Genomic DNA, 11,856 nt, shown 5'->3' with positions numbered 1-11,856 from the left:
TTCAACTGGCTTGGATTGTGGGGAGACCAAGGGTATAAGAAGTGAAGCAGGGAAGATAAACTGAAGGAGAAATCCAATAATGCGGAAAAATAATAAAGCACTGGGGCATAAGAAAAAAATCGTAATGCTTATTTTCATCTCAAAAGAAGAGTAAAGAGCGATACAAAGCCTCGAGAGATCGCAAAGCAAGTTCTAGAGAGTTAAAAATCACATAAGATAGAGCACACAGAAACGAGTAAAAGTGTATGAAAAATGCATACACGAACTAGAGGCTCAAAAGCTCACAGGGTGCAGAGGTGCAGGTAAGAAGTCAAGTTTAATCAGAAAACACACATATAGTATCAACCACCAAAGCAAAAACATATTATGTATAGCATAAAGCAGAGAATGCAGTGGACAAAAGTTTGGTAGACTAACAAGACTTGGACTTCTTTTACTTTGATGTTTAAGAAAAAATTAATAACTAAGGGAGAAAAAGAAAAAAAGGAAAAAAAAAATGGAAACCAATGAAGTTTAGAGAATACGACATATTCCCAATGCCTTTCGAAGAGTTTCAAAACGATGAGTGTCGAGAGGCTTAGTAAACAAGTCTGCAAGTTGATGTTCAGTGGCAATGAACTCCAATATTAAAACCTTCTCTTCAACCAGAACACGAATAAAATGGTGACGAATGTCAATATGTTTGGTACGAGAATGTTGAACTGGATTCTTGGAAATGTTTATAGCACTAGTATTGTCACAGAAAATAGAGAAGGTGCCTTGATTAATGCCATAATCACGAATCATTTGCTTCATCCAAAGCAGTTGGGTACAACAGTTACCAGCAGCGATGTATTCAGCTTCGGCAGTGGATAAGGAAACGCAATTTTGTTTCTTACTATGCCAAGCGACAAGATTGTTTCCAACATAGAAACATCCTCCAGAAGTACTTTTCCGATCATCAGCATTTCCAGCCCAATCGGCGTCTGAAAATCCAGCAATTTCAGAATTGGTTTCAAAAGAATAATGTAAACCAAAATCAACCGTGCCACGTACATACCTGATGATTCTTTTGACAGCTTCCAAATGCGATTTTTTTGGATCAGCTTGATATCGTGCACAGGCACCAACACTATAAGAGATATCAGGCCTACTAGCAGTAAGATACAACAAACTTCCAATCATACTCCTATAGAGGGATTGATCAACACTTTTTCCATTTGGATCCTTGTGAAGTTTTGTGGTTGTTGCCATGGGATTGGAGACTGGTTTTGCTTAATCTAAACCAAACTTCTTAACCAGCTCACTTGCATATTTTGTCTGAAAGACAAGAATACCGTTTTCAACTTGTTTGACCTGTAATCCTAAGAAAAAATTCAATTCCCCACACGTACTCATTTCGAATTCGTTCTGCATAACTTCATTGAATTCTTTGACAAGTATGTCAGATGTTGAGCCAAATACTATGTCATCCACATACACTTGAGCTATCATCACATCCTTGTTTATTCTTTTAACGAACAAGGTTTTGTCAATAGCTCCTCTTGTATATCCTTTCTTTAACAAATGGGTTGAGAGTTTTTCATACCATGCTCTAGGAGCTTGTTTCAAACCGTACAAAGCTTTCTTCAATCGATACACATGATCAGGATGTTTTGGATCAACAAACCCCTTTGGTTGCTCCACGTATACTTCTTCTTGAAGTACTCTGTTTAAAAAGGCACTCTTGACATCCATTTGTTATAATTTAAAACGCAGATGACATGCAAAAGCAAGTAACAACCTAATGGACTCCAATCTCGCAACGGGAGCAAATGTCTCGTCAAAATCCAAACCTTCTACCTGAGTGTATCCTTGAGCAACTAGACGAGCTTTATTTCTCGTTATAATACCATGTTCATCGGTTTTGTTTCGAAAAACCCATTTTGTTCCTATAACATTTGTTTCTTTGGGTCTGGAAACAAGATACCATACATCATTTCTAACAAATTGATTGAGTTCCTCCTGCATGGCCATTATCCAATCATCATCTAAAAGAGCTTCCTTGGCATTTTTTGGCTCAATCTTTGATATGTAGCACGTGAAGTTTACTACAGCAGTAGTTTTGCTTCTTGTTAGTATGGTATCTTCCACGTTGCCAATAATGTCGGACTTGGAGTGATATTTTTGCACTTGCTTGTGTCCTTTTCTCAACGCTTTTGTTGAGTCAACATTTTGGTGCACTTCAACCTGAGTAGTGGATGACTCATCGATTAATTTACTTTGAAGGAATTCTTCATCTGAAGCAGGTTGTTCAATACTTAAGGAGGAGTCATTCACAACAACATTAATGGACTCCATGACATTTTTAGTTCTTTTGTTGAACACTCTATATGCTCTACTAGTGGGAGAGTATCCTAGAAAAATTCCAATATCACTTCGTGAATCGAATTTTGCTAACATTTCCCTATCTCTATAAATGTAGCATATACTTCCAAACACTCTCAAATGCTTCACATTTGGTTTCTTTCCTTTCCAAATCTCATATGGTGTGCACTTTGTACCAGGTCAAAGATAGACTTTATTTACAGTATAGCAAGCGGTGCTGACTGCTTCAGCCCAAAAATGACTTGTCAAACGAGCGCTAGTCAGCATGACACGACTCATGTCAAGCAACACACGATTTTTCCGTTCAACAACTCCGTTTTGTTGAGGAGTGATTGGAGCAGAAAAATTATGAGCAATTCCTTTTTCATCACAAAACTCAGAAAATGATGTGTTTTCAAATTCAGTTCCGTGATCGGTTCTGAGTTTTATCACACGATCATTTGAAGCAACTCTATCATTTTGAATTCTATTCAACAAGCCACAAAATGCTTTGAACGCATCAGATTTCTCACGCAAGAATGCAACCCAAGTAAAACGTGAGAAATCATCCACCAAGACAAGAATATATTTCTTTCCCCCAATACTTTCGGTCTGTACCGGTCCAACCAAGTCCATGTGCATCAGCTCCAAAGGTCGTGAGGTTGAGATGTAGTTTGTTGACTTGTGTGAACTCTTTGTTTGCTTTCCCACTTGACATTCTCCACAAATTCCAAGTTCTCCAGCCAACATTGGTAAACCTCTCACATATTCCTTCTTGGAAAGCTTGATCATATCCTTACAATTCATATGGCCTAATCTTTTATGCCATAAATCCAAAACATCATCAGTTGCTTTGTTGCATATATTTGGCACATGTGATTCATTTGCATTCACACAATAACAATTGTCTTTAGACCTTTTTCCTTCAAAAATGTCTATCCCGCTAGCAACTTTCACACAACATTTCAATTTATTGAACAATACTTCAACATCATCATCATCACAAATTTGACTGATGCTAATTAGGTTAGCTTTAAGTCCATCAACTAACATGACATCTTTTAAGCATGGAATTCCTAGAGTTTTGATTTCTCTTTTTCCAACAATCCTTGCTCTTTTTCCATCTCCGAAAGTGACTGCTCCATTTTTACAATCCTCGGTGAAGGTTGTGAACCATCTTTTGTCTCCAGTCATATGCCTCGAGCAGCCACTGTCAAGATACCAAGTATCAGACTGACAAGTTGAGAGGGCAGTAAAAGCCACCAAACATGTAAGATTGTCTTCATCAGATGATGGTGACATCTTATCCAATAAGCAAACTTGAGTCTCCTTTCTTCTCCATACTTGTTTTAAGTTTGGAGTGATGGAATTGAGCATTCTTTTTGAAATCCTATTCATTCGCTTCGGATTAGCAACAAATCTCATTTTGAGATTTGATTTTCTAGACATCCAATGGGTGGTGTGCTTAGTTCGATCTTCCTTTCGAAGTTTGTTACATCTAGGTCTGATATGTCCTATTTTTCCACAGAAGTGGCAAGTAGGAATGAAGGTTTTTGACCTAATGAAATTTCTTGGATCAACAAAAGTGCTCACAGAATTTGGCTTATTTGTAGTGGTACACGAATTTCCAAAGGGTTCATCACTACTTTCTTTTCTGCTTGGTTCTTGTAAAGCTTTGACAAATTTAGTAACAGAGGAGGAAGAACTTCCAGTCACATTAAAATCAAAACCTAAACCACTTCTATCATCTGAATTTTTTCCATAGCTTAACATTTTGTCAAATTTTCTTGATCCAATACTAAACTCTTCGACCTTCTTTTTCATGCCTCTTAATTCATTTTCAAGAATTTCATTGTCAGATACGAGCATATGTAGTTTTTCCAACATTGACTCTCGTAGCTTCTCTGCATGCTCCATTTGAGATTGATGCTCAATCTCTACTTCCTTCTTCTCGCTTTCAAGCTGCACAAGTTTATTTTTCAGTTCATCATTTTCTTTCTTCACTTTCATGGTGATATCATAAAGTGCAGTTTACTTTTGTAAGACTTCTATGGAATCAGGTTCTTTAACTACCGAGTCATCAGTCTCATATCCATCCAAGATTCCAACAAACGCAACCACTTCATCATCATCTTCAGATGCCGTGTCCTTCTCTGAATCGCTGTCACTCCAAGTGGAGGTTAACGCCTTGTTCTTTTCATCCTTCAGCTTTTTAAGAGTATTAGCACATTCATGAGCATGATGTCCATACCCTTGACATTCAAAACACTTGTCTCTGTCATTTGAACTTTTCTTTTCACCAAGTTTGACAAACTTAGAAGAATTTCCATGAGAAAAATCTCGAGAACGAGGAACTTTGGAATTTGAATCAAAATTATTTTGGATTTTCACGTCCTTTGGAACTTCTAAGTTTCAAAAATTTTCTAGCTTGTTTGGTGAGAAGAGCAAATTCATCTTGAGTCAGGTTTTCAAATGAATCCTCATTCACTGTTTCATTATTGACTTTGAAGGCTACATTTTTTCCTTTCTTGACTTCGGTAAAGTCAGACTCATATGTTTGTAATGACCCAATCAATTGTTCCAACTTGTAGGTGTTTAAATCTTTCGATTCTTCTATAGCTGTCCTTTTCGCATGAAACGTAGAAGGAAGAGACCTTAGAATTTTCTTAACAACTCTATGTTCTGGAATGCTGTCACCAAGATTGTGACAACCATTGACAATTACACTAAGTTTAGCATAAAAGTCAGAAAAACTCTCATCATCTAGCATTTTGATATTTTCAAATTGTATGATGAGATTTTGAAGCTTGGATTCTTTGACAGTGGAGTTACCTTCATGAGTAACTTCAAGAATATCCCAAGCTTCTTTCGCCGTTGAGCATTTACTGATGTAGTTAAATTGCTCAGGCGAAACGGCAGTGAACAACGCATTCAATGCTCTTTGATTGAATGTGCTAGAGTTGCGTTCATCTTCACTCCATACCTTTCTAGGCTTAAGCATAGAAATAGTAACAGAAGACTGTCCTTCGCCTTTGGTTTCTTCAACTGTTGGAGGTTCCCAGCCTTCTTCAACCACAAGCCACACTCTATCGTCAAGCGCCCAGAGAAATGATTTCATCTTTGCCTTCCATGCAGCGTAGTTGTCGCCATCAAAATGTGGCGGATAAGAAACTGAACCCATAGACCGATTCATCCTAGACGACCCACGGATCTCACTAGATATTTTTAGTGACCTGGTCTGGTGCCAATTGAAAGTCCTAGGATGGGTACTAATTTTAATCTAAAAATGTAACTAAATTTCAACTTAAAGCTAAAGCAATTTAAGGTTTAAGTTAATCAGTTATGTAAATTAATCCCTACACAAATAGTCAAAATAAATATAACAAGTACGCACATGATGTAGGATTTAACGAGGCAAAACCCACCACTGGGAAAATCCTCGGGCTACCAAGCCAGGAAACACTAAGAAAGAAAGAATACATAAAGACTTACAAGAACTCATCAGCTAGACAATCATACTAGTTGGCAGCTTTGTCTTCGCGCTTTGCTACTCGATCTTTCTTCAGTCTTCGATTTGAAGTGGCATGACACTAACACAATCGTCAATCACCTTTTCCTCGAACTTTGCAAGATACTAACTCGATCATGCATAATGTTTATATGATGAAGTGTTTGGTTGAAAAAATCAATCAATTACGAAAATCACAAGGCACATTTTCATAATTGATATTCAATAAAAACCGAATGAAAATCAACATGAAAAAAAATATTTTCTCTTTAAAAACACATGCTATTCAAACCACAAGATGGCAGCCACTGAAAAGTTAATTTAAGATTAATGCACTGAAAGTAATGTTTTCTCTTTTAAAAACCCAAAGTTGCTGCCAATCTATCTTCCAAGAAAAACATGCATATGCGGCATCTCTTTGAAACAATTTCAAAGCTTCCTTATAAATCCTCAATGCACGGGAACCAATTTGAACTGATAAGATTTCATAACTAATCATAGGTTTTAGCTAAATTGACAATCCTTTTAAAACCACAAATCCTAGATACACACGGCAACAACTTTTTCTTTTTAAAACAATGACAACCATGCAATCCATTTAGTTGGATGCAATCAGATAAGTCTTTTGAAAATACAATCAATTTATCTTGAAAGTAGTTTTAATAAAAGACCTATTTCAAATACAATATCATGAGATATAGATGAATGTAATTGGATGCATGCATGCAAACATACCTGAATGTGTATCTTGTTCACGTAACATCTTCTCATCAAAAGAGTAAGAGACCTCCTAGATTTAAACAATTACAATTGAAAATATATAACAAGTCTAAGCTATTACAGACTCATGCATTTTGTCAAGAATTGCCAATATTGGTCTAACAGAATCTGATAACGACTATAGAGATACTTTTAGTTGCTCTATTAAAAGAAAAAAAAAATGAAGAGAGCTCTATGTGCTATTTTCTTCAGCTTCTTGTTCTTCTTGGCACTCCATGGAATGGAAAATAGATGCTAGCTAGAGTGCAGAGAGATCATCTTTCTATACACAAATTTTCATAACATTCGGGTTCAATTAAAGTTTGACAACAAAAAATACAATTAAAGTGAATTTTTTCATCAAGCAGGGGACATAATTAAAAATTAAAACTTGAAACCTAGTCCGATATTGGAAATTGAATTTGCAATATTTTGTTATTGAAAACTTGGAATAATTTCTAGCTTTATATTTCAGTCACTTTTGGTATGGTTTCAAAGTTGGAAACTCATTTTACACGTCCAACCTGTGCATGACAAATGCTGCCTTCTTAGTATTGCCCAATCCTTCAATTTCTTAGAGACTACTAATCCTATTTAATAACCATGATTGATGCATAGGCACGTGAATGGCAAACTTTAGAGCGTCTCTAGTGGGCTCTTCAAATGAGTTTGCAAATAGAATTTAAGGTAAAGTACAAAAAGCTACCTTAATTATTGGTGTCACAACATTTTCATACCTCATCTTACGAATTTGTGCCAATGTTATACCTTCCGTTAGCTTGGCGTGAATTTCTCAGTTAAATGCTGACGTGGCTTGATTCAAAGCCCACTTTCTATTAAAAATATTACTAAAATACTATTAAAAACTAAAAAAAAATCATTTAATATTTTTAAAATATTAAAATAATAAAAAAAATAAAAAACAAAAAACAAAACATTTCGTCCCTTTCCCTCCCTCCATCCCTCCCCCATCTACCTACTGCAAGCCTGCAACCCAGAGGAAGAAAAAAAAAAAAAAAAAAAAACTTCATCCCTTCCCACCCCCTCCCCTCCTTCCCTCCCTCATCTACCTGCTGCAAGCCTGCAACCCAGAAAACAAAAGGAAAAAAAAAAAAAAAAAACTTCATCCCTTCCTCCCATCCCCCCTGCGTCCTTCCTTCTTCTTCCCCATCCCCCCACCCCCTCTTCTCCCCCTCCCCCACCCGAGCCCCTACTTGCAACCAAAAAAAAAAATCCTAGTTCGTCTTCCCCTCGCATCCACCTTCCGCACCCACCCTTGAACTGGGTTGGGTTTTTTTATTTTTATTTTTTTCTTCTTCTTCTTCTCCTCCTTCCTTTTTCTTCTTCGAGGGGTTGGTGGTTGATGGGTTTTCAAATATATATATATATATATATATTTTTTTTTTTTGGTTGAATCACGCAGGGAAGAAGATGGGGAGAGAGAGAGAGGAGGGAGGGGGATGGATGGGACGAAAGGTTTTGATTTTTTTGATTTTTTGATTTTTTTTGTTTTTTAACTTTTCTTTATTATTTAAATATTTAAATATATTAAATGATTTTTTTAATATTTTTTTAATTTTTTAATAGAAAGTGGGGTCTGGATCAAGCCACGTCAGCATTTAACTAACAAATTAACGGCAGGCTAACGGAAGGTATAACATTGGCACAAATTCGTAAGATGAGGTATGAAAGTGTTGTGACACTAATAGTTGAGGTAGTTTTTTGTATTTTATCCTAGAATTTAAGGAGGATTTCAAAAAAGAGAGTTTTAACGAAAAGCCTACGGTATTGTTCAATTTAACGAAAAATCACATTTTTACACTAAAAAGTCAATCCTGGTACTATTCACTTTACCCTTTATTTTGTCCTTATCATTAAAACTCAAAGTTCTCAAGCCATTTTCATTAGTTTTCCTTTCAAAAAATCAACTCCAATCATACTCCTTGTCCATCTCTTACGGATTCGTTCAGGAGCTCTTTCTAGATATAAGGAGAAAGGAGTATAGTAACTCAAGTCTCTCGCACACTATTTTATAATATTCGCTTGATAATTATGCCAAAAACATGATGTGATGGAAAGTCTATGAGAGCTTCACTTTTGAAAGTCTTCCTAGCAATACATAGTTAGTCAATAAAAAGTATCCATACTAAAATACAAACGAGTAGCACAAATTCGGCTCCATCCATTTCAGTTAGTCAATAGTGCTAATTGATCTAATCATACTCCCAATACAATTGTGCAACTATGGAGCATGCCATGTCAAATAATCTACTCAAGCTAAGCTCTAAACAGTCCGAAGTAGAATACAACATTAAATAAATCTTTGGTTCGAGCAGTAAATGTAACAGAAAAAGGGACAAATCTTAGCAGATGGTGCTACTGTTACGGTTGATAAAGTAACCCATGCCACCGTCCTAAGAAAAGCTGCAACTACCTTGAACAGAAGCCGAGTTGAGTGGTTTCTCACTCACTCATCTTTCAAATGGCATCAATAAATCGGATGTCAAAAGAAAGGGAATTGATCTGCCACACATTTATGTTTGCGTATTCCTCCAAACATTGTTTCCGTTGGGCTTCGCTATATCCCTGTTCCAATTAAACATTCCACATGGCTTGAGACGAAATAGATAGAATTTTGGACAGGAATACCAAGAATTTTCATTTTTTGATATATATATTTTGAATTTCTACTACTCTGATTTATATGATTATGTTCTTATCACTTCGAAGTTTGTACTAGTGGTTTGACATGATAAGCAGTGCAGTTATTTTCACTTATATAGGTTGGCATTCAGTCATTTATCTGAACATCGACCACAAGATGCTTGGCAAAGTTGGGTTGCAAAAACTCATCGATCACAAGATGCACAAGATGCTTGGCAAACCAAGTTGGGTTGCATAAACTCATCGATCACAAGATGCTTGGCAAAGTTGAGTTGCAAACACTAACCTTCCTAGAAATCAAGGTTAGTGAATGTGCATAGCTCACATCTTGCTTGCCAGTTGTCTCAGACTCATCTCGCAACAGTGAATAGAGATCACCGATAGTACTTGAAGTCAACATGGCATGTAGGAAACTGATTCTGTAGAGTGATGCTGCAAACTGATGCTGCGAATTGATATTGCAAACTGATTATGCAGATTAATTGTGGGGTTTATCTTAAGGTTTGTCGGGTTTGTATTGGTCTACGATTATATGAACTTTGCTTCTGTTAATTTGATCAAATTTATATTATGTTGTTGACTCTTTTTGGTATTATTTAAAACAGTTATGGAGAGGTATTTTAAGAGAAAATCAACCGAAGATAACCTCTCACCCTCTACAACGGATATTCCTGAAAGTTTAAATGAAAATAACATAGAAAGTATACTGGCAAATCGTCCAAGAGATCCTGGGCTTCAACTCCGAATATTAGAGATCAAGTCCGAAGAGCTTATTTACAAAGGGAATTGGTTTAACCTCGAACCCATCAATTTCCATATACATCATTTGTAGGAGTACAACGCCGTTTCAATCCGAAATGGTTCGATGATTTTCCTACTTGGTTGGAGTATAGCATATCCAAAAATGATGTTTTTTTGTCGAAGCTGTTATTTCTTCAAGCTAGAGATTCTGGAGCAAGCCGGTAATGACAATTTTACTAGCAAAGGGTTTCATAGTTGGAAGAAAATATGTCGACTTTGAGTTCATGTTGGAGGTCCTAATAATGCTCACAACCAAGCTTTACTTCATTGTGAAGCTCTAATGAATCAGAATCAACATATTAAAACAATTGTCCACAAGCAGTCGGATCAAGCATGTATTGATTATCGCACTCGTTTGAATGCATCAATTGATTGCATTCACATTTTATTGCGACAAGGTCTTGCTTTTCACGGTCAAGATGAAAGTGAAGATTCAAGCAATAAGGGTAATTTTCTTGAGCTTTTGAAGTTTCTTGCAGATCATAATGAGGGTATTAAAGATGTGGTGTTTAAAAATGCTCCCGAAAATCTCAAGTTAACATCACCTGAAATTCAAAAAGATCTTGTGTATGCAGCAACATGTGAAACCACTAATGCTATCATGTTTGATATTGGTGATGATGTTTTCTTTTTTGTTTTGGTTGATGAATCGCGTGATATATCAGTCAAGGAGCAAATGGCAGTTGTACTTCGCTATGTGAATACCAACGGACAAGTAGTTGAAAGATTTATGGGCATAAAGCATATTCGTAATACCACTGTTTTTTCACTTAAAGAGGCAATTGATCAGTTTTTCTCTATAAATGGATTAAGCATATCTAGATTGCAAGGACAAGATTATGATGGGGCTGGCAATATGCAAGGGGAGTTTAATGGCCTTAAGACACTTATTTTGAAAGAAAATGAAAGTGCATTTTATATTCATTGCTTTGCACATCAACTTCAACTTGCTCTTGTAGCCGTGTCAAAAAATCATACTCAAATTGGCTTTTTTTTCTGCTTGGTTAATAATGTTGTTACTATTGTTGGAGCATCATGTAAACGTCAAGACATGGTTAGAGAAAGACAACAAGCCAAAGTTATGGAAGCTATTCAAAATTATGAGCTTCCAAGTGGGCAAGGCTTGAACCAAGAAACTTGTCTTAAACGTGCAAGTGATACACGTTGGGGCTCACACTATAGTACCTTGGTAAGCTTGATTAATATGTTCTCTTTTGTAATTGAGGTGCTTGAGATGATTGTAGATGATGGTGTAAGTCTTGATCAAAGAGGTGAAGCAGATATTTTGTTGAATCTTTTGCAATGATTTTGTCTCTAGTCTTTTTCTGATGAAAGAAATATTGGGAATCACAAATGTGTTGTCATATGCATTGCAAAAGAAAGATCTTGATATAGTGAGTGCTATGGCTTTAGTCAAAGCATGTAAGCAACAACTACAAGTAATGAGGGATAATGGATGAGATGCTTGGCTTGATAAAGTTTCTTCTTTTTGTGGAAAGTATGATATTGATATTCCTGATATGAATGATATCCTTGTAGCTTGAGGGAGGTCACGGCGTAGAGTTGAAAATTTGACAAACCTTCATCACTACCATGTTGATCTCTTTATTGATGTTATTGACAAGCAACTTCAAGAGTTGAACAGTCGTTTTAATTAGACAAGTACAAAGTTGCTTCTTTGTGTAGCATGCTTAAGCCCAGATGACACATTCTCAGCTTTTGACATTGAAAAGTTAGTTTGACTTGCTCAATTTGATCCAAAACATTTTTCTGATACGGAGCTCACACTTCTTGAAGAT

At 36.2% G+C, this 11,856-nt stretch overlaps 3 protein-coding genes across 3 annotated transcripts; 1 reads left to right on the top strand and 2 right to left on the bottom strand.

The window, feature by feature from the left end:
* Nucleotides 1-513: 513 nt before the first annotated feature.
* On the bottom strand, nucleotides 514-1,233 carry LOC125469829 (secreted RxLR effector protein 161-like). Its single transcript, XM_048567780.1, has one exon. It carries the CDS (start codon nucleotides 1,231-1,233, stop codon nucleotides 514-516), a length of 720 nt encoding a protein of 239 aa, XP_048423737.1.
* Nucleotides 1,234-2,526: 1,293 nt separating this feature from the next.
* On the bottom strand, nucleotides 2,527-5,506 carry LOC125469828. Its single transcript, XM_048567779.1, has 3 exons — nucleotides 4,814-5,506; nucleotides 4,399-4,533; nucleotides 2,527-4,287 (listed from the first exon to the last, which is right to left on the bottom strand). Exons 1-3 carry the CDS (start codon nucleotides 5,504-5,506, stop codon nucleotides 2,527-2,529), a joined length of 2,589 nt encoding a protein of 862 aa, XP_048423736.1.
* Nucleotides 5,507-10,337: 4,831 nt separating this feature from the next.
* Nucleotides 10,338-11,363, top strand: LOC125469827 (zinc finger MYM-type protein 1-like). Its single transcript, XM_048567778.1, has one exon. The coding sequence runs from the start codon at nucleotides 10,338-10,340 to the stop codon at nucleotides 11,361-11,363; it is 1,026 nt and encodes a 341-aa protein (XP_048423735.1).
* The last annotated feature ends 493 nt before the right edge of the window (nucleotides 11,364-11,856 follow it).

The sequence above is a fragment of a genome, unplaced genomic scaffold, assembly GCF_019419815.1.
Source record: "Pyrus x bretschneideri cultivar Hongxiangsu unplaced genomic scaffold, Pyrus_bretschneideri_v1 Contig46, whole genome shotgun sequence".
In the NCBI taxonomy this organism is placed as follows: domain Eukaryota; kingdom Viridiplantae; phylum Streptophyta; class Magnoliopsida; order Rosales; family Rosaceae; genus Pyrus; species Pyrus x bretschneideri.
The sequence above is the reverse complement of the archived record's forward strand: the minus strand, read 5'-3'. Positions and strand labels throughout refer to the sequence as shown.